We start from the raw sequence: 23,090 nt of genomic DNA, 5'->3' as shown, positions 1-23,090 counted from the left end.
CAAGAAAGAAGGTCAAGTATAACTTTTGCCATCTGCTTATTTCCAGGATACAGACAGTCTCAAGTTTAAACTAGGGTCTCTCCATGTGAAGAGGAAAATGCCATTCATCACTACTGTAACTGCTCTGGCGATTTCCCAGGTTACTTTTGCTTATGACTGTTAGTAGTCAGGAAGTTAGTAGTTAGTAGTTAGGAAAATTCCATCCTTAGTTTGAGGTTGCACATGAGAAAAAATGCAGTTTTACTGCTGACGGGGCAAAGCATTGTGAATTTCAAGTCCATGACACAAGGAGTCATTCAGATATGTTTAAACAATGAATGGGAATTTGAAACTGTCTTCGTGTAAGAACTTGACCTCCTTTTTCCCCTTCCCTCTTTCATCCATGGAAATACAGAGCAGCATGAGTTCAGTGCTATGGTTGTTCTGTCAACATTTCCATTCATAAGTCCCTATTTTCAAGAGCCTGTAATAGAACTATAAAATTTCCTTTACTCTCATTTGGACCTTGTGGTCTTCTCTCTGGAAGGGGATTAATTTTGCAGAGCCAGAGATAATGCTTTTTAAGTCTGTTTTGGTCTGGTGTTCCATAGTCATCTAGATGAAAGCTCTAAAAATTCCAAGACATATATCTTTCATGTAGGATTGGGTTATGTGCCAGGATCTCTGATCGTTTCCTATCATATTGTGAACTTTGAACTGAGGCTGTGTTCAACTATAGACATTGTGTGGGATACCCAGGATATAGCTCTTGAGCATAATGAAAGGTTACATTTCTTACAATATGGACAGTCCTTCAAAAACTAGAAATTGAGCTTCCATATGACCTCGCAATACCACTTCTGGGGAATATATCCCGAGGATTCAAAAGAGCACAGTAGAAATGACATCTGTACCTATATATTCATTGCAGCACTGTTCACAATAGCCAAAATATGGAAACAACCCGAGTGCCCTAAAACAGATGACTGGTTAAAGAAACTGGTAATCTACACAATGGAATACTATGCAGCTCTTAGGAGAGATGAAGTCATGAAATTTGCTTATAAATGGATAAACATGGAGAGTATCATGCTAAGTGAAATGAGTCAGAAAGAGAAGGACAGACATAGAGGGACTGCACTCATTTGCGGAATGTGGAGTAGCATCCCATGAGGCTGACACCGAAGGACGGTAGATACAAGGGCCAGGAGGATTGCCCCATAGCTGAAAGACTGCTTCATGAGTGGAGGGGAGAAGGCAGATGGAATAGAGAAGGGATCACTAAGAAAATGATGGCTGGAGGAACCAGTTGGGATGGGAGATGTATGTCGAAAGTTGATAATGGACCAAACATGATGACTTCTCAGTGTCTGTGTTGCAAGCTATAATGCCCAAAAGTAGAGAGAGAGTATGGGGAATATTGTCTGCCATAGAGGCAGGGGGAGGGTGGGAAAGGGGGGGTATACTGGGGATATTGGTGGTGGGGAATGTGCACTGGTGGAGGGATGAGTGTTTGATCATTGTGAGATTGTAACCCGAACATGAAAGCTTATAACTATCTCACGGTGATTCAATAAAATTTAAAAAATTTTTTAAAAAAAGGTTACATTTCTTCTGGAGATATACTTGCAGGTCCGTTCAGTGTTTCAAATATTATCTTTCATAAAGCAGAAGAGGAGGTGAATTGAAGGGACTTTATCCTGTCTCAGGTTTGGTGACTCCCCATGTCTCCTTGTTCTACTTCAAACATGCCTTAAGCCCTTGGGAGTGGTAGGGAGAGAGAGAGCCAAATATTCATCAGATAGAGGTTATTGTTGATGCTAGAACAAGTGCCACACAGTATTAAATTTTGTTTTTTAATTGACCTCTTGGAGATTTCTCTTGACTGGATGAGTATTTTGTGGTCAGGCTTTAGAGCGGGTGTGAGCCTGGGAGTTATATCCAGATCCTTTGAATTGAGAATGTGCCGTGGGGACCTGTGAAATAGCTTAGAGGGACTGTGCCCCTGCTCTGAAGACTGGAGAACAGGGTTCGAGATTCCCAGTACTGGTGAATCCCCTGAACACTGTTAATAGCCCCAAGCACCAGGCGTGGCCCAGTTCTTAAGCACCACTTGGTGCGCCCCAAACCCTCCCTCAGCCCCCCCCCCCAAAATGGAGAGGACCATTGGCGTAAAAGATTGGAGCTGATGCTCTGTGTACATGCATCTGGGTGTGGTCTCCAGGGCGTCACTGGAAGTAGCCCCAGGCGCTGAGCTGAGTGTGGCCCCAAAACAGTGGTAAAAAGGGTGTTATTGGGGGCCAGAGAAATAGCAGAGTGGGTAGGGCCTTTCACCTGACCGGCCTCAGTTGATCCCGGACACCCCAGTGGTCCCCCGAGCACCACCAGGAGTGAGTCCTGAGTGCAGAGCCAGGAGTAACCCCACTGCATTGCTAGGTGGGACCCTGAAAACAAAACAAAGCAAAAAAGAATATCCAGATGTCGCCACAAAAGAACATTTTCTCCCAAGTGAAGATGCATAGGATAAATGAGTTACTAAGTCAGAGTAGAAATAACAGTATGATATGGGATACGTTTTGAGTCCATAGAATTAGAATTTCCCTTGGCAACTGGAGGGCCTAGCTCTTTGTGGAAAGTAGTCCTTTATTAAACTTGGACAAATTGTCCCTTTAAATGCTCCCTATTTCCTAAAGTATTGAATTTCTGTGCCTTTTCTTCAGGAAAAAAAAAAAAGCAGCTGAAACTTTTGCGTAAACATTTCCTTCTCTTTCTCCATTTGGAGTTGCTGCTTTAAATATTCGCATCCTCAAGGGTTACATTTCACCAAAGGAAGCTGTGCGTGAATGCACTCACCGCTCCCTCTATTCCAGGCCTCGCGTATTTTAAATCATGGGTAATAACAGATATAAGCAGAGCTTTAAATATAAATGTTTAGTCTTATTTGGGCACTGCTGAATTTGTGTCCCAGCCTTGTCTTGTGATTTTCGCTTCTGGCTTTTTTCCTAAAAACAATAAAAAATGAGCTCTTTGGTTCATGTTTTCAGTGAATGTGGTTTGCAGGACTCATAAATAAAAGTAACTTGGGTGGAACAGAGTACTTTGACTAATCAGGTGAGAATTTTTCCTTGTGCCTTTTGCGTTCTTTTGGTTCTCAAACTTGAACCGAAACCCGTGCTTTAAATAAAACTGCTTTTCCCTTAAAGTTTCTGAATGGGCTGGTGCAGGCAATGGCTGCTCATGCCACCGGTCCTCTCCGATGAGGACCCAGCTGACATTTGACCAGGGTTGTATTGTAGGACATGGGGGGGGGCGTGGCGCTGAGCACAAGTGGCCCTTCCTGGCTCCCAGGTCCCTTGTAGTTCCTGCAGCTGTTTGCACCATCCTGAGGAACAGGCTATGTTGTTACTGTTGCTGAGGCATCTTAAAGCATCTCAGCTCCAGCTGGGCGGGGCCTGTTTCCATGGCAGCAGTATTCCGTGGTGCCAAAGTGGTCAGCAACATTAAAGAAAGGGACATGCCAAAAATAAAGACTTCTTGCCCTAGTCAGTGAATTATCCTAGTGCTCATCAAATGTCCGAGCCCCCGCCCCCCAAGCAGTGATTTTGTGTGTGTATGAAAGACTTTGCTTCCTGGTTCTGTCATTCTTTACTCAGAACACTTTGTACAATTCTTTTTTATTTTTTCTTTTTGCGTCACACCTGGTGATGCACAGGGGTTAGTCCTGGCTCATGCACTTAGGAATTACTCCTGTTGGTGCTCAGGGGACCATATGGGATGCTGGGAATCAAACCTGGCTTGACTGCATGCAAGGCAAACGCCCTACCTGCTGTGCTATTGCTCCAGCTTGTACAATTCTTAACTATGCTTCTGACATGTCTTTTACAAGCTTTTCAAAGACCTATCTCCAGTACGGCAAGTAAGGCACTTGCCTTTCACACGTCTGACCTAGGTTCCATCCCCAGCACCGCACATGGCCCATCAAGCTTCTCCAAGAGTGACCCCTGAGGACAGAGCCAGGAGTAAGGACTAAGCACCACACGGTGTGGCACAGAGACCAAAGGGGGGGAAACTTATCTCCATCTAGTGGCTTGTCCTCTCAGTAACTGGCATAGTAAGTGCTCACTTTCCCCCCTAGTTTTTGGGCCACACCCAGTGGTTTTTAGGGCTTACCCCTAGCTCTGAGCTCAGGGATCACTTCTGGTGGGGCTCGGGACCATATGAGATACTGGGAATTGAACCTGGTTAGGCAGTGTGCAAGGCCAGAACCCTACCTGCCTTATTATCTCTCTGGTCCCCACTTTTTTTACTGAAGGAATAAACCAAGGGCTGCAACTTCCCCCCCCCCCCCAAGAGTGCCTGGTTTTCAGGATGGTTCAAAGAGACTATTTTCCTGATCCTTGAGCCCTTCTTCTGTGTTTACATGTAGGCGTTGGACTTCTCCGACTTCCTCACACACCTTTGAGAGAGAGGATCACCCTTGATTCTACAAAAACCTTTTCATTGAAGGGGCTGGAGCGATAGCGCAGTGGATAGGGTGTTAGCCTTGCATGCGGCTGACCTGGGTTCGGTTCCCAGCATCCCATATGGCCCCCTAAGCTCCGCCAGGGGTGATTCCTAAGTGCAGAGCCAGGAGTAACCCCTGTGCATCACTGGGTGTGACCCAAAAAGCAAAAAAACACCAAAAAACAACCCTTTTAATTGAAATAACACACTCTGTCTGGTAGAACTGGGGCTATCTTTTATAGTTGCTATCAGCGCACTCTTGCTGAGAGCCTAGTCCTCCACCAGACTCTGGACTGAGGAAAAGAAAAGCCCAGTGCAGACTGGCCAAGCCAGTGCTTCTTAGTTTGAGTGGGGAGGTTCAGTGCGAGGTCGTGGAGGTGCAGTGTCTCAGAAGGGCGTGCTGAGCAGCTGTGTGTGTTGAGGTTCTTGCTGTGTCTGCCCTCAAGTGCTGGCTTCACCCTCTCTCCCAGGAAACCAGCCTCCTCCTTGTCATCCTGGGATTCCATAGGTTTCACTTCTTGGGACTCCTACTGTGAGTTCACAAAGTATGTGTGTGTTGAACTGCCTCTGTCCTCCCCAGGCCTCCCAGATGGTGAAAATGGCCCGTTTAATGTAGAGCTGTTAGCTTACTTATGGGACATCTGAGGGGGGTTGAGGTATAGGACCTAGGCGTGATTGATCATTTACATAGATAAAACATTTGGCAGAGGAAATTCTGTTAGCAAGGAGACACTGTCTCCCAGGGACATCTACATTCCTTTTATCTTTCCCTCTAGTTGTATGTGTTATCAGTACTTGCAGTTGTTTGAGTAAACACAGTAAGAGACAAAGACGCCAACACTTAGTTCATTGGGCTCTGAGAGCAAGCAAGGCTTTTACCATAAATCCCAGGCTAAGTCTCCTCTGGCCAGTTCAAGCTTGTCCTTCTCCATGAGGGTCCTTTGGCTTATAAGTAATCAAGACCAACTTGGGGAACTGGGACAATAAGAGTTAAAATACAAAGGAAAGGTTAGAGATAAACTTGAACTAAATTAGGGATGCTAGCAAGAGCATGGTAAGCTTCTCTGGGAGGAGGAAAATGGGCATTTCACTGACAAAGCCTAAGACACTTACAGTTAATATCCAGCATCCTACCAAAGAGAATGAACTCTCTTTTTCGGTTTGTTCTCAGAAGTGCCCAGGAAACTCTTGATTGGCCTAACGTGGGCCTGGTCTGTGTCTGTAGGCAGCTCCCAAGAGGAAAGGACATTCCCAGGGGGAAGGAAGAGTGCTGGGGAGCAGTTCTGAAAGGTGCCCACTTCCAGACCTGCTGCTGCTTCCTAACAGAAAGTCTTCGCAGTAGCTGCTCTGACTCCTGTTCTAGGTGCAAGGAGTCCTGAGCTTATGGAAGTTGATAGATCAAGGCTAACAACCTTCAGACCTTGGGTTGCTGGCTCTGAGACCCTTGCTTTTCACTCAAACAAGCATGCCATTACTTTAACAGATGGTAGCTGACAGATGTCAAGTATGATACAGAAATGGTAAGAAAATAGTGGGGAAGTAACATTTTCTTTACTTAGCCTTGAATACTAATACTCTTTTTTTTTTCTTTTTGGGTCACACCTGGTGATGCACAGGAGTTACTCCTGGCTTTGCACTCAGGAATTACTCCTGGTGGTGCTCGGGGGGCCATATGGCATGCTGGGAACCGAACCCGGGTCAGCCGCGTGCAAGGCAAACACCCTACTCATTGTGCTATTGCTCCAGTATCCCTAATACTCTATTTTTTAAAAAAGAATAGTCCAAGCCATACATATATACCCTACCCGTACTCCAAGCTCTAAGAGTATTGCACCACATCTGATGGGGTTCAAAGTAGGAGGCAACCAATCTTAGAGGGAATTTTTTTTTTACAAATATATATACATACATATGTATATGTATATAAGCACGCAAGTCTCAACCTTTAACAACATGTTTGTGATCTCTTATAGAAGGGCTTAATGGCCCCTGGGTGACATACAACAATCTTCACACTCTTTCCTCTAAGGAATCTTTTCTGTAGCATTTTCAGCAGTTTTTCATAACAAACAATATAAAATGTATTATTATTAGTTCTGCTTTGGGGCCAGGGTTGGGGCTCGGATGGAAACATTTGAAATATGGTGCTGGGAAGGTGTAATTAATGGTGGTGGGATTGTTGTTTGAATATTAAATGTAATCAAATATTGTGAACTACTTTATCTAAAATAAACGGTCACACCCAGGAACTGCCCCTGGCGCCATGTAATCCTGTCAACGGCCAGCATCTAGAGACTTAAAAGCAAGCTCCCAGCGGGGCTGGAGTGATAGCACAGCGTAGGGCATTTGCCTTGCACGTTGCTGACCTGAGTTCGATTCCCAGCATCCCATGTAGTCCCCTGAGCACTGCCAGGAGTAATTCCTGAGTGTGAAGCTAGGAGTAACCCCTGTGCATCGCCAGGTGTGACCCAAAAAGCAAAAAAAAAGCAAGCTCCCGGAAGAGAGCTACGCAGAGTCTCTTGCCCGCGTGCCTGGCTGTCTTCCTCCAGGGCCCTCTCGGAGGGGATGGGCTCCAGCTTCCCTCCCTGCCCCAGCAGAGCTCCCGGTGGCCGAAGACCTCCAGAGCCTAGCCACAGCCATGCTCAAGGCCCCTCTCCACATGTTCGGACAAGCCTCATGCATGAAGGAACCGGCAGAGGAACCCAGGTGTGTGGGACCCAGGGCTGAGACCTCCAAGCCTTCTCGGATCGGGACTTGGGCCTCCTTTGCCCAGATTTCCCATTTCTCAGTAGCTAGGAGGTCACACCCAGGGACTGCCCCTGCGCCGTGTAATCCCGTCAACGGCCAATATCCAGAGACTTAAAACCAAGTTCCCGGAAGCATGCAGCCACTTTGCGGCGGCACGATATCTTATAGCCTACTTCTCCCTCTGGGAGAACCTGGCAAACTGCCGGGAGTTTCCTGCCCACATGGGAGAGCCTCGCAAGGTCCCCATGGTGTATTAATATGCCAAAACCAGTAACAAGCTGGGTCTCATTCCCCTGATCCTGAAAGAGCCTCCAATTCGGCATCATTGGGCAGGATGAATAGAGAGAGGCTTCTAAAATCTCAGTGCTTGGACGAATGGAGACGTTACTGAGACCGCTCGAGGAATTTCGACGATCAACAGGATGATGATGATGATGATGATGATGATGATGATGATGATGATGATGATGATGATGATGATGATGATGATTTATAAAATAAAAAAAAAATAGTCCAAGCTTTACCAGTTCTTCTGAAAATGAACACTTTTCTCTCCTAACTGCAGTTGCAACAAGTGGGATCTTGCTTTAAAATCTGTTAAAGGCTGGCTGTCCTTGGACTGCTAGGATAAAAGCACCTGCAGAATTACAGCCAGGGGGATTTTTCTTTCTTTTTTTTTTTTTTTGGTTAGATATTTGTTTTTGAGCCACATCCCAGGGGTGCCCGGCATCAAACCCACGATGCCTGTATGCAAAGCAAGCACCTTCACCCCTGTACTATCTCTCCTGCCTGGATGTTTATTTCTTACAGTGTTTATGTTGGCTCAGATCCCCTCTCTCTGTATGGGGGGAAAACAACGGTTCTGTAAAAAGGAAAGGAAGGAAGAAAAAGAGACAGAAGAAGAAAGCGGTTGGGATCTCTGCCAGGTTCCATGCTGCTTATCTTCTCTGCGCAGAACCCAGAGTGGCTCTGTAGCCTGCTTGGAGCCTCCTTCAGGAAGCCAGGAAGATGGAGGAGAATAATTATGGTTAATGACGCACACAAACAGAGAGAGGGGTAATTGGATTTGCTGGGCTTTTTCAGCTTCCCCAGTGGGTTGCTTTGCATCTCTGAATTACAGAAACTTGGTTTACTAAGGCGTGCCACTACAGTATCTGCTTCCTAATAACCCTCATGAATGTGGGCAGCCACCATACTCCCCTGCTCGGTTCAGGAGTTCTGGTAGGGAGAGATTGAAAGCAGACGTTTTGGGGTGATTAATTTTGTTTTTTATCCACATGCAGCTTGGAATGTGGAAATTGGAAAGGTAGCTGCATTTTATTTTAGTGTCCAGGGACAGTGCCAGAATCTTTCTTTCAGCACGTTTTCTGATCAGCCAGGTAGTAAAAGTATTTTTAGTATTTAACAAAAAAAAAACCATAACAGCTATGGCCTTTTGTGGAGGTCTTCAGATTCTTCTACTTAGAAACACTCTTCTTCCTGTGTCACTGGTTAGTAGAGAGGAGAGGTTAGCCACAGGGATGTGTGTTGATGGTGCGAAGACTTTAGAAGAACCTTTCAGGACTCTGGGAAATGAATTATATTAAATTTCCTCGACTCCAGTGCTGTGTTGTAACACGCAGAGATACTCCGGCCTGTAAAGATCTGGCACTTTAAAAGAAAGTTTTTGGGGCCAGAGCGATAGCACAGCAGGTAGGGCGTTTGCCTTGCCAACCTGGGTTCGATCCCCGGCATCCCATATGGTCCCCCAAGCACCGCCAGGAGTAATTCCTGAGTGCAAAGCCAGGAGTAACCCCTGAGCATCGCTGGGTGTGACCCCCCCAAAAAAAAGAAAAAAAAAAGAAAGTTTTTTCTTTCCTTAAGACTGTGAGGGCTGGAGCAATAGCACAGCGGGTAGGGCGTTTGTCTTGCACGCGGCCGACCCAGGTTTGATTCCTCCGCCCCTCTTGGAGAGCCTGGCAAGCTACCAAGAGTATCTCGCCCGCATGCCAGAGCCTGGAAAGCTACCCATGGCGTATTTGATATGCCAAAAACAGTAACAACAAGTCTCACAATGGAGATGTTACTGGTGCCCGCTCTAGCAAATCAATGAGCAATGGGATGACAGTGATACAGTGATAAGACTGTGAAATGTAAGATGATGTGAGTCTTCTTCGTGTCCTCCAAGCAAAAAGAGGTGTGGAGACGCCTCTGGAAGGATGTTCCAGGTTGAGAGTAGATAGAAACCATTCTCTGAGCAGCCCTCTGCAAGCTGCCCAACCTTAACCCCCAGGTCCCGTTTGCCCTCATTCCCAGAATATCTTAAGGGCATGTACTTGACATGACTCTAGCTTCTTAAACTTGGGTGCTAGTGTGTGTGTGTGTGGGGGGGGGGGGGGCTCATGAGAATTCTGTCTTAAAATTAAGTTGATGATTTCTTATCACTCAGTGTTTGCCTGTCATCACGTATATTCCCTCAGTCACCTGCACACATCTCAGGTGAGAAGGAGTGGTGAATGCGAAGAGCTTTCAGTGGCGACAAATAAAATCTTGGTTTAAAATCTCTTAAAGGCTGGCCACCCTTGGACTGGCAGGATAAAAGCGCCTGCCGTATTAGAGCCAGAGGGGGTTTTTGTTTTTGAGTCACATCCCAGGGATGCTTGGGGGACCAGTACGGACCGTGGAAGCTGCTGGGAGTGATCTGGTCAGGGTCATTCCTCGCCAGTGGGAGGTGGTCTGTGGAGTCTGTCTTCTGGTGCTTGGTTTTATTTCTTTAATTTTTAACAAAATGTCCCAACATTTGGTAGAAGGCTTTAATGGCTTCTGATTGAGCCTGGGGAGGGCTCTGTGGCAAGTGCCGCCACTGGCAAGTGTGAGGCTCCCAGTTTGCCCCCCCCGCCCCCCCCGGAGCTACCCACGGGTGTTGCGCGTGTCCCTGTCTCAGTCTGTCTCAGTCGAGGGTGTGTCTTCAGGCATGTCACAGCCAGGTGTGTGGGGACAATGCAGCTGAAGTGTGTGACCCCCGGGGGACCCTGCAGCCCCATTGCCAGACCTGCATTCCCCATTGAGGTTCACGAGCAGTGTGCCACTTTCCAGTCACTGCAGGAATTAACAGCAGGCAGGAAGGGCAGGTGCCACCCGTGGCCCCGTGGACAAGAGACTCCATGCTTGCAGCCATGTGGAGGACAGTACGGGAGAGCGTGGTGTGTACTGCTAGGTTTTATTTATTTATTATTTTTTAAAATTTTTTTCTTTTTTGGGTCACACCCGGTGATGCTTAGGGGTTACTCCTGGCTCTGCACTCAGGAATTACTCCTGGCGGTGCTCAGGGGACCATATGGGATGCCGGGGATTGAACCCAGGGCTGGCCGTGTGCCAGGCAAATGCCCTACCTGCTGTACTATCTCTCCAGCCCGTGCTGCTATGTTTTAAACTGCTTCTAATTGAGCTTGCTCCTCCGAAAAGCACCCCACAATATTTTTAATGAGTTGGCAAGTATTTGTTGGTCCCAACTGTGCTCTGGCTTTGGTTAGATGCTGTAGTTGAGGTGTGGATATGTAAGTTGCCAGCAGAGCCACCTTTGAGAGTGAGGAGGTGGTATGAATAGTTCTGCCGAGAGAGGGGATATTTTAGCCAGATCTGGGGCTCTTCTCTGAACAGATGATTGCCTGACCTAGAAGCTATCTGAATGTTACTCATATTCTTTTGGCGGGGCGGGGGGTGGGATTTGGGGTGGTTTATTTTGTTTTGTGTTTGGGGCACTGACTCCATGCTCAGGGATCACCCCTGGCTCTGTGCCCGGGGTTCACTCCTGGCTGGGCTTAGGTGACCGTATAGCATACTGAGTTGAGTCCTGGTAGGCTGTGTGCAAAGCTAGTGCCCTGCCCGCTGTACTTTCTCTCTGGCCTTGGTCCATAGTATTTTAGTCTTGAGGTGCCCTGTGGTCTCTCTGGCAACTACTTGTCTCTGCTATTCTGGTGAAAGTAGCCACAGACAATACCTAGTGAGGGGGATTAACTGTGTCTCAGCCTCGCTGAGTGACAGAAACGGGTGTGCCCCTGCCCTCTTTGCTCACCCCTGCTGGGCGTCACCGTCCACCTCACTCCCCACTCCAGGTCCTCCACTCCGCAGAGCTGCTTTTGTCTCAGTAGTTGCCAGCTCCACTGGCCCTCCCTGTGTGAATCTTGCATGAATTGTCATCAACATCAATCATCGTCACCCCATTTCTTCTCCTTCTAGGGCTTTTGTTGGTTTTTAGCAACCACGGTTCCCGGTTTTCTCCCAGGCCACTGGTGACCCTTCTCTGGCGTCTTTCCTTCTTCCTCTCCTAGACATCTAACCACCAAAATGCTTCCCTCACTTCTCCCTTCTCTCTCCTCTCCTCCCTTTCTCAGTGATTTCTCTCATTTCTACACGCTGCTACACCGTAAGTAAACCTTTGCTCAGGACCACTCCACGTGGTCCTCAGGGGGTCATGCCAGGCATGTGCTCTAGTCCCTTGAGCTATCTCCCTGATTCATTGGTTTTATTTTTTTTTTCCTTTTTGGGTCACACCCCAGCGATGCTCAGGGATTACTCCTGGTTCTGCACTTAGAAATTTCACCTGGTGGTGCTTGGAGAACCATATGGGATGCCAGGGATTGAACCTGGGTTGGCCGCATGCTAGGCAAACGCCCTACCTGCTGTACTATCACTCTGGCCCTGGTCTTAGAATGTAACATAATCGGCATGTATTCAGTGCCTACCATGTTAATGTAATCATCATTTATTCAGTACCTACTGTATTATTCTGGGTGCTGCCCTAGGTGTCTGGGAGCTAATTGATGACAGATGATTCCTGCCCTCTAGGATCTCAGAGTCCATCCAAAGGGGGACGTGCTTACAGCTGTTAAGTACCCATAAAGCACCCTGAATACCCTGATAGTGATTTGATTCTGTTGTCTGCTGCATAGTGAATATGGGAGAGGGTGTCGGGAGGAAAATGTACATGACGGGAAACAATGGAAAAGAAATGGCTCTTCAGTGAGACCGTGGAGAAAGCAAAGAATGGCACTGCATCAGTAACTGTTGAGTGTTTAGTTGGAAGGTTCACTCCTTTGGTTATAAATCGGCATCTGATAATTTATTCTTTTTTATCTTTGTTTATTAGAACTTGATTTGGGGGGGAAATGAAGCTAGCCCATTGATGAAAGGAAATATGTGGCATTTGTATTAAGGATACTATAGATCATTTGTGGGCGGAGGGCAGCTTGATTTTGGTGTTATAGTTTCATGAAATTTGGGGGGTTTTGTTTTTCTTGGTTTGTGGGGCCACACCCAGAAGTGCTCAGGGCTTATTCCTAACTCTGCACTCAGGGATCATTCCTGGCAGTGCTTGGTGGACTGATGTGGGGTGCTGAGGGTTGAACCTGGGTCTGCTATATGTAAGACAAGAATTGGTTGACAGCAGTATTCTAAAGAATCCCGTATCTTGGTTTTTAAATTGGTTGGAGGAAGTGACTTACTGAAAAGAAGAGAATTCTCAGGAGGCTAAGATGAAGAATGGGTAGTTGTAGATGTCCAGGAGTGACTGAGGATTGGGCATGTCAAGGAGTGGACAGGCCTGGAAGCTGAGTGAGATAGGGGAAGGGGTAGTCAGAGGAGGACATATATGTAGCTGTATGTTTAAGCACAGCTTTTATTTATTTATTTATTTATTTTAAAATTTATTTTATTGAATCACCATGTGGAAAGTTACAAAGTTCTCAGGCTTATGTCTCACTTATAAAATGCTCAAACACCCGTCCTTTCACCAGTGCCCATATTCCACCACCAAAAAAACCCCAGTATACCTCCCACCCCCATCCCCGCCTGCATAACTGTTAAATTTCACTTCATTTTCTCTTTACCTTGATTACATTCCATATTTCAACACAAAACTCACTATTGTTGTTGGAGTTTCAACACAGAACTCACTATTCTTGTTGGAGTTTATCCCCAAAAAATACGGCCTTATTGACAAGGAAACATTTGATAATTAGTTTTCCACTGGTGAGAATGAAGAGACATAAAGTCACGTGGCCACAGTAGCGGCCGCACAGTTTAGAATTTCTGTATTTTCGTAATTAAGTCCAGGGAGATTTACGTTGGAAATTGCATCATTTCCCTTCCTGGGGCAGCATGGAGCAAAAGCTTAGTTCACAGTCTGGAGACATGGCTGCAAGCACTTGCTGGGACCAGAAGTAATGTAGCTGGCTCTGGATCTTGGTCGTTCAGCAGCAAAGCAGCCGTGCAAAAGCATGGCCACCAGGGTCGAATCTCGGCAGAGTGAGAGCCAGTATCGGCCCTGGCCCGAGACTGCCCAAGCGTCCCGCTGTTTCAAGTTCAAAACACATTTTTTTTTCCCCTCCTTCCCACGCCACCAAGTTCATACCTGTTTAAAAGTTCCATAATATGGCGGACGCCAGCTTAAGCACAGCTTTTAGGCATTTTCTCAGAATGGTCAGAGATCTGGAAATTAGCCCAATACTTGTCTTGAGCTAATGTACCTTTTGTCATTAAATCTTTCTTGCATGTAGGAGCCATAGTCACTGTGTGAGACATCAGGAAACTCACCCAGAAAAGTTCTTTAGCTAGTAGGAATCCTCATGCCCTGGACATCTGGCTGGAAATGGGAGTTTTCTTTCACTACACTACTGCCATTTTCTTTCTTTCTTTCTTTCTTTCTTTCTTTCTTTCTTTCTTTCTTTCTTTCTTTCTTTCTTTCTTTCTTTCTTTCTTCCTTCCTTCCTTCCTTCCTTCCTTCCTTCCTTCTTTCTTTCTTTCTTTCTTTCTTTCTTTCTTTCTTTCTTTCTTTCTTTCTTTCTTTCTTTCTTTCTTTCTTTCTTTCTCTCACTTTTGTGCCACACCTGGCTCTGCTCAGGGTTTACTAGTGCCTCTGTGCTCAGGGATCACTCCTGGTGGGGCTCAGAATCATTTGGGGTGCCGGGGATCGAACCTGGGTCAGCCGTATGCATGGCAAGCACTTTACCCACTGTATTATCTCTCCGGCCCACCACTGACTGTTTTAGGGGGTGCAAACTCATGGTCTGAGAAAGGCAAGATGGTGGGAAGCTGCAGTAGAGCCATTCACCAGAGCCCGTGTCCCTGACCCTGCTGGTCTCAGACATGGTGTGAGCAGCTTGCTTGAGTCATCCGAGACCTGACACCCAAAGGGCTAAGACGGGCCGAGTGAGAACTTAGTTAAGCATTTGCTTGTGGGCAGCCTATGTTTGACCCCCCAGTACCCCTGGGGGCAGCCCCTAAAGCCAGAGCCAGGAGAAATCCCTGGGTACCGTGGGATATGGCCCCAACAAAACAAACAAACAAGCTTAGGAGAACTTCTGGCCTGTGGTCCGTGTCCCTGGGTATGAAACCCCTGTAAATTCCAGAAGTGGCAGCTCACAAGAAAGCTGTGTTTTTCACAACAGAGCCAGGAACTCCAGACTAAGAAATGGACAGAGGAAGTGGACAGCCTGGGATACCTGGGAAGAAACGGGAGGTACAGTCCCTGCCTTTGACAGGGAAGCAGTTTCCCATGGAGGATGCCAGCTTAAGTTTGCTTTAGTTTTTTGGATTTTTGTTTGTTGGGGGGGCCACACCTGGCAGTGCTTCGGGGTTATTCCTGGTGGTTACTCCAGGGACCATATGGGGTGTGGAGGATCAAACTCAGGTCAGGTGCATGCAAGGCAAACGCCCTACCTGCCGTACTGTCGCTCTCTGGGCTCCTTAAGTTTGCATTCTGATGATGCTTTGTTAGGCAAGAAGGAAATGTCATAGTTTGAAGTGCAGAGTTGGCTCTTCCTTTCGGAGCTGCTGAGGGCTGGGCTGCAGTCCGTTCTCCCGGGCCTGTCTCCTCCCTTCTCAGCACTGCTCTCCCCTCTCCTCGGGTGTTCTCGGGAAGGTTGGCTGCCTCCCAGTTATCCGGATGGATGGATGGCACACACAATTTCAGGATTACGTTGGCCTATTTTCTATTTTATAAAGGGCCTGGGAAGCCCAGTTTGGACAGGCTACTCTTAAATCCAAAATAAATAAAGTGCCGAGATGAAATGAAGCCTGAGTTCTTCTTTGGCTGCCGCATCTTCCGAGTCCATATGCTGTGCATGTGTGTGGCTTTCCTGCCCTCCCAATTCCCCGAACGTAGCTTCTCCTACTTGCAGAAGCTACTGTGGCTTGTAATACTTTTCATGTGCAGCATATAACTATGTGGGCTTTTAATTCACTGGCAACATTTCACCCATCGTCAGTGTTCAGTGTCCTTCTAACTTCATTTCGTTGATTTACTTTTTTGTGGCACCAGGAATTGAACCCAGGGCCTTACACATGCTGTGCAAGGCAAGTGCACATGCTCCATTCCGGAAATGTAGCCCCTACCTAAATATTGTGCTTCCCAGGCACAATTGTGTGTGTGTGTGTGTGTTTGTGTGTGTGTGTGTGTGTGTGTGTTTAACTGCAGTCTTTGTTGTTTTTATTGGGGGTGTGAACAACACGCCCACACGCCCTCTGCTGAGGCCCAACAGTGATTCTCCTCAGCCAATTGGATGGGTGGGCTTGAGGGTGCGATGCTGGAGACTCCTCAGCTCACCCCAGCAGAGCCCTGGGGGTCTCCAGGACCATACCCCGTGGTGCTTGGGGCCCTTTAGGACAACACTCATCGATGCTGAGAGGACCATATGGTGTACTAGGGCTTGATTCGGCGTGTGCCCTGTCTGCTGTACCCTCTCCTTGCCCCTGAAAGCCATCTTGGGGAGCTTCTAAAAGTTAACATTTTCCCTGCCTGCATTGTAGAGCCACTTCTGTCCTTTTATAGACTTTGCAGGTCTGTATGACTTTGTGTACATACACGCACTCATGAAAGACACAGGTGGACTTGTCTTATTAATTATTTATTTTGGCGAATGCTCAGGGGTTACTCCTGGCTCTGCACTCAGGAATCACTCCTGGGGGTACTCGAGGGACCATATGGGATGCCAGGGATCGAACCTGGGTCAGCCTTCTGCAAGGCAAATGCCCTACCTGCTGTACTATGTGTGTCTGGTTCTTGGATTATTTACTTGTTGTCATCAATATGTGTAGTAATCTTTGAGCTGAAAGGAAGTCGTTTTGTTTTTTAATTAAGGCTTTACTGAGCAAATTGGCAAGAATTTTAAATATTTCCCTATATCTGAACACTGCACTTTCGCCTGTCTTTTCTACTTTAGTCCAGTGAAATTGTCCATGAAAATAAAATGAATCAGAAGTTTTATTAGTCCCTCCCCTGCCCCCATCTCCGCCCTCCCCCAGCCAGACCGGACTTGATTGCAGTGTAGGGGACAGGTCCTGATTTTGCATTGTTTCTTGTTTTCTGTTTTTTAAATGTATTTCTTTTATTCTAGGCTCTTGAAGAGGCACAGAAAGCTATTCAGCAGCTCTTTGGCAAAATCAAAGATATCAAAGACAAAGCAGAAAAATCAGAGCAAATGGTGAGTTTGGGCTTCTACCTAACTCCTTGGGGGGTATTTATGCACACCTAGAGATAGTCAGGGCTCACTCCTGATGGGTGCTCGGGAACCGTTCAGTGCCAGGGACCAAACCTGGGGCTCCCACACTCAAGCCGTGCAGTCCAGCGCTTGCGTTCTCTCCCGGGCCCTGGACCTCTCTTTCTTGCACTGGAATTCACCTACCATGAATGGTAGGTCACCCTCCTGTAGTGGCCCTCATCCTACCTGTTGCAGCCCTCAGGTCTCTGAGCAGCCTCTGAGCCCATTCCAGCTCCTTCCGGAGCGGCTGGGAAGCGTGAGGTGATTCACCATCCCTGCTGGTCTCCATCTGCAGCCCCGATTTTGAAGGGGGAAAGTTTTTCTTCTATTCTCTTCCCCAAAATAGCTTCCTCCTCTCTTTGGATTCCTTTCCTTGGCATATGCTTCTATCTTGCATTTCTCAGCTAAGATGTATGATACGTAACTTAGGAAAACTGGTATGTGATCCGGGAGGTTAAATGCATCCTGCTGTGATACATGCGTGTGTTTTTGATTAAGTTCCCCCTCTACGAGTCTGTGTCCTCCGGTGCTGTACTCAGAGGCCTTCTGCTGACCAAGAATCCAGCCTCACCCACTCCTGCTCCGTGGGAGGCACTGTGAAATGCTAACTCCTGGGCTCGGATTCTCACCACATAATGTAATGTCTATGAATTCACTTTTTTTTTTTTTCAACTGTTAAGTAAGAACAATAACATCTGTGAGTGGTCTGGACTCATCAGTCAAAAGGCACAGAGTGGCTCTATAGATAAAAAGCAAGATCCATCTTCATTATGTATACAAGAAACTTGGATCAGGTCTTTGTTGTTGTTGTTGTTGTTGTTTGGGAGAGCCACACCTGGCTGTGCTCAGAGCTTATTCCCGGCTCTGCCCTTAGGATCACTCCTGGTAGGACTCAGGGACCATATGTGGTGTAAGGGATCGAACACGGGTCAGCCGGGCACCAGGAAAGTGCCTTCCCGACCCTGTACTGTCTCTGCAGACTCTCCTACCAGATCTTAAGGCGACATAAGCTCAGTGAAAGACTGAAAGTATTCCAGGACGGCATTCCAGAGGAAAAGGCAGCAACTGCGGGTCACAAAGTTGTGTGTGTGTGTGTTTGTGTGTGTGTGTGTGTGTGTGTGTACATATTTATATATACATTCAATGAAATGCTGCTTCCCATTCAGAAAGATGATGGTGTCCTTCGGGACAGCATAGATGAAACTGAAGGTGTTTATGCTAAGTCAGTCAGGAAGTGGAAGACATTGAACAGCTGACTTAACTCAGATGGAATATAAATAACAGAAGCAAGCAGGCAAAACAAGAAAAGTGACTCTTAGACTCCGAGTAGTGTGATGGGTACCAGAGGGGAGGGGGTGGGCAGAAAAATGGGCTGAAGGCTAGGGAGATAACTCAAAGGGCTGTGTGCATGGTTTTCTTATGGGGGCCTCAGGCTTGATCCCTGGCACTGCATGGACCCCAAACACTACCAGGAGCATCCCCTGAGCAGCGAGGTGGGTGTGGGCAAAACCAAAGGAAGAGATGGAGGGTCATTTCGATAGAGTTGGCACAGGGACTTTGGCGGTGGGACAGTGAGACTAGCTGTGTGACGCTCTCCTCTAAAACCTTAGAGTATTGTAAAACAGTGACAGATCATTAAAATTTTATTACACATAAGTAACTAGAGGTAAGATTCACATGAAACATGACCTTCAGGGATGCAGCATGATTTATTCTCTGTGTATATTGCAAAGTGACCAGTAAAGTTTGATTAACATGTGATGAGGATTTTTAAGATTTAGTCTTTTACTAAACCATTTCTATTGAGTGATTGGATTTATGACCCTGCTAATTATGGTTTTCTTGCTTCATTCATGCACACATCATTCCAAGATCCGCTTTTTAAAGCATCTTTCAAATATATTTAAAATCAAACTCGAATGTGTGTATGCAGATCTTATACACACACACACACACACACACACACACACGTATACATGTATGCACCTGTGTATATATGGGTGCAGAGCTTGGGGTGGCCAGGCTGTTTTCAGCACTTTTCCATATCTGAGTTGCAGACCTGATGGTCCAGTGCTCAGGCCCAGAGGGTCAGTGTTTTATTTTGGGGGCCACACACAGCTGTGCTGCTTACTCTGCACTCAGGGATCACTCATGGTGGTGCTCAGGGAACCCTATGTGATGCCAGGGATGGAGCCTGGGTCAGTTGTGTGCAAGGCCAACACTACCCTCTTTCCAGCCCCTCAATTGTTAGTTTGATTTCTTCATTTGTAGTTAAAAAAAAAAAAAGGTTTACTTTATTCTCTAAATGGAGGATTTTATGACCCTGGGTAGTGGTTTCTGAAGAGAGGCCTGGAGTGACAGAACAGCAGGTAGGGTGTGTGCCTTGCACCAGGCTGACCGGGGTTCAATACCCAGCACCCCACATGGTCCCTGGAGCCCTGCCAGGAGGAATCGCAGAGCACAGACCCAGAGTGAGCCCTGAGCACTGGAGGGCGTGGGCTTTCCTCCTCCCACCCCCTCCCCTCCCCCCCGGCACCCACTCCCCCGCCCCCCGGCCCAGAAAAAAGACATCTGATGAAATACCAACTTAAATCCAAATAAGCTGAGAAGTTACCTTCATTATATGTTGTGAGGATGTGTTCTTCCCCCTTGTTTCATTTGCATCGTCTTCTTGTGGAGCCACTTGCGGATGAGTTTGCGTCCTGACTTCCTCCTTTCTTTGCTGTGCTTTTTAATTATTTAGGTCAAGGAAATCACCCGTGATATCAAGCAGTTAGATCACGCCAAACGCCACCTGACCACCTCCATCACGACGCTGAATCACCTGCACATGCTGGCCGGCGGCGTCGACTCCCTCGAGTGAGCTGGGTCCACTTTCTCTTCGGGGACCCCGGGAAGTGAGGGTCCCACAGAGAAAGCGGCATCAAAGGCATACGTCCTCTTAGTCTCAGCATCCTGCCCACTTGCTGCAGATTGGCCCTCGGCGGTCAGTCACCCATTTTGCTTTGTGCTCTCTGGGTGTTTAGAAGCAGCACGCTCCTGAGTCACCCCCAGAAGGGTAGCGAGGGGCTCCATCAGTGTGTGAAGTGCTTCCATGCACAGATTTGCCCCCATCAGGCCGATTTCAGGCTTAACTTTTCCCTGTCAAGCTTATACTCGAACCCTGCCCTTTGGCCCGTCTCTCTTGTAAGCTGGACCAAGCTGCCCCGTGCTTGAGTGTGCTATATGAGAACAGCTCTCTGGTTTATCATTCCGCCCATGTGTTTGTAAACCCACTTATATAGTGAATACTCTGTTTATTGTTGTGGGGCCACATCTGTTGGACTTATGCCGTGGGTGCTCTAGCCTGGTGGTACTGGGTCGAAGGACCACATCTGGTAGTGCTGAAGGCGTGGGGCGCGGTGCTGGGGATTGAACCCAGCAACTGCCCATGCAGAGCAGGTGTCCTGCTGTGCTGTCCCCAGCCCCAAACCACTTTTTTGTTGTTGTTGGTTTGTTTGTTTTTTTTTGTTTTTGGACCACACCCGGCAGTGCTCAGGGGTTACTCCTGGCTCTCCACCCAGGAGTCACTCCTGGCGGTGCTCAGGGGACTATATGGAATGCCAGGGATTGAGCCTGGGATGGCCACATGCAAGGCAAATGCCCTACCCGCTGTACTGTGTCTCTGTTCCTCCCCCACCACCCCAGCACTTTTTCTCAAGTTAGTAAAGTTTCTAAAGTTAGTTTCTGAAGTTTCCTGTTTGACTTGTGGAGGATCTCTAGGGGTCTGGGCTTGAGGATATTTAGAGGAAGAGATGGTTGTTTACCACAAAGAGGCAAGCCCAAGCCCTTCTCTGCTGGCAAGGCTGTGATGTGCCCATTCACTTCTACGGTCTTTCTCAGGCTGAGAATTCCCCCTGCCCCTGCCTCCGTATAACGTCTTGTTTGAGAACGAAAGAATGGAGGCCTGGCAGTACAGCAGGTAGGGCACATGCCTTCCACACGGCTGACCCAGGTTCAATCCCTGGCACTGCATGGGATCCTCTGAGCCCCAGCAGGAGTGATCCCTGAGCACTGACTGATCGGTGTGGCCCAGAAACAAAAAAAAAAAAGGTGGGAGGGGGGACTGGAGAGATCGTGCAGTGGGTAGGGCACCAGCCTTCCACAGGGCTGACCTGGGTTCAATCCCTGACACCCCATATGGTCCCCCAAGCCATGGCAGAATTGATCCCTGAGCACTGCTGGGTTTGGCAAAGGGGGAAAAAAAAAAAGAAAAACAAAAGAAAGAAAGAAAGAAAGAAAGAAAGAAAGAAAGAAAGAAAGAAAGAAAGAAAGAAAGAAAGAAAGAAAGCAAGAAAAGCAAGAAAAGCAAGAAAGCAAGAAAGCAAGAAAGAAAGAAAGAAAGAAAGGAAGGAAGGAAGGAAGGAAGGAAAAGCTTTATCACAGAAATCTGGAGAGAATATCCTAAGTCAGGGTTGGGGTATTGGTGACTTCCTGGGTGATCTCTCCTAGGTTTTGCACGGGCTTCAGCGAGCCCCAGTCTGTTTGCCAGTGAGTAGTGACCAGAAGAATGGGCTGGCAGGAGGCAGGCACAGAACCTTCCTACCCCTTCCCCAGATGCACCCCCAAACTCTCCGACCAGGCAGTGGTATCAACCAATCGAACTGGTTTAAACTTATCCGTTCTTTTGAAATCTGACTTCTTCAGGGAAGTCATAAATTACAAATTTAATTTGGAATCCCAACCCTAATGAAAAATTTATATTTGTTTCTCCTTTCCTTGCTATGTGTAATTATTGGTTTTTATCAGCATCCTTTACTTTATACTTCATTAACATTAGCAGTAGGGAAAATAGACGTCACTTAGATACCTCAACTTAACAGTGACTTCAAACCTATAGATTTGCTTTACCATTGTGTAGAAATACCCTTTGCTGTGGAAAGCTGTGTTTGGTTTGCCCATAAGCTGTAATATCCCTGCCAAAATCTGCCTACTTCCAGAACCCAACCCAGACCCCACATCCGTGAAACCTTCCCAGATCCTGTCACCTTTCACCCTGTTGCGAGGCCATCAGTCACATTGTTCTGTTCCTCTCACAGGATCTAGCTAGTCCTTTTGTTTGGAATCAGTTATTTTACTTGTGTCAGGTGTATGCTGGCCTTCCTCCTTTATTGAATGATGTCACCTCGAGGCTTTGGACCAGCTCTGTGCCCCCGCCCCCGCCCCCAGCATCAGACACCAGTACTCAGGGTCAGCTTAGTGAGCCAGGCTGCTGTCTCAGGCATCAGAGCAGGCCCTGCTACGGCTCTCTCTGTGGCCTCACTATTTTGCTTGAGTTCTGAATTTCTTACTTCCTTCCAGAGCCATGACCAGGAGAAGGCAGTATGGAGAAGTTGCCAATCTTCTTGAGGGCGTAATGAACGTCCTGGAACATTTCCATAAGTACATGGGGATTCCACAGATCCGGCAGCTTTCTGAAAGGTAAGATGTCACAAGAGAAAGATGTCACTCTTCTCAATTTGTTTTGGTGGGGCCAGGAGCCAAGCCCAGCAGCTCCCACATGCAAGGCAAGTGCCCTCGTCTGACTCACACCCTCTCATAGAAAAGACAGAGCAGGAAGTACTTAGCCCTCAGCACTTGCTCATTGTAGAATTGTATAGTGAGAAAAGAACTGCAGCTTTCTTTCTTTGAAGAAAGGTGCCGTCTTGGGGGCTGGAGTGATAGCACAGCAGGTAGGGCGTTTGCCTTGCACCCGGCCGTCCTGGGTTTGATTCCCAGCATCCCATATGGTCCCCTGAGCACCACCTGGAGTAATTCCTGAGTGCGGAGCCAGGAGTAACCTCTGTGCATTACTGGGTGTGAACCAAAATGAAAAAAAAAAAAAAGTGCCATCTGACTTCACTTTGTGTGATGCCGGTGTCCCAGCTGCCATTCCACTCACTAGCTTCTTTCTGTATCTTCTGACGCTCCTGTGTCAGATGGTTGCTGGCCCAAGCATCCCTGGAGTGGTCCTGGTGGGTGGGGCATGTGGAGAACTGTCTCCTTTAGTGTATGTTTCAGATGGCGGCTTCAAAAATCAGCCCGTGGGGCTGGAGTGGTAGTATAGTGGGCAGGATGCTGGGTTTGATCCCCCTCATAGGGCCCCTTGTTTTCCTCCAGGAGTGATCCTGACCACAGAGGATCCTGACCACCCTGTTCGTTATTGTTTTTGTATTTGTTGTTGTTATTGTTTTAATTGTTTATTTTTTTTTTTAATTGAATCACCATGAAAAAATTTACAAAGTTTTCAGGTTTAAGTCTCAGTCATACAATGATCAAACCCCCATCCCTTCACCAGTGCACACGTTTCACCACCAAGAACCC

General features: G+C 47.3%; 1 protein-coding gene across 1 annotated transcript in view; it reads left to right on the top strand.

Annotated features, from left to right (window-relative positions):
- VPS53 (VPS53 subunit of GARP complex) overlaps nt 1-23,090 on the top strand; it is a 160,458-nt gene that overhangs the window by 29,767 nt on the left and 107,601 nt on the right. Inside the window, exons 5-7 of the mRNA XM_055133685.1 lie at nt 16,605-16,691; nt 19,492-19,607; nt 22,089-22,208. Of these exons, the coding sequence (XP_054989660.1) occupies nt 16,605-16,691; nt 19,492-19,607; nt 22,089-22,208 (323 nt within the window). The remainder of the gene's footprint in view (nt 1-16,604; nt 16,692-19,491; nt 19,608-22,088; nt 22,209-23,090) is intronic.

Source organism: Sorex araneus, chromosome 3 (assembly GCF_027595985.1).
Source record: "Sorex araneus isolate mSorAra2 chromosome 3, mSorAra2.pri, whole genome shotgun sequence".
In the NCBI taxonomy this organism is placed as follows: Eukaryota; Metazoa; Chordata; class Mammalia; order Eulipotyphla; family Soricidae; genus Sorex; species Sorex araneus.
Note: the sequence above shows the minus strand (reverse complement) of the source record. Positions and strands in the feature narration are given on the sequence as shown.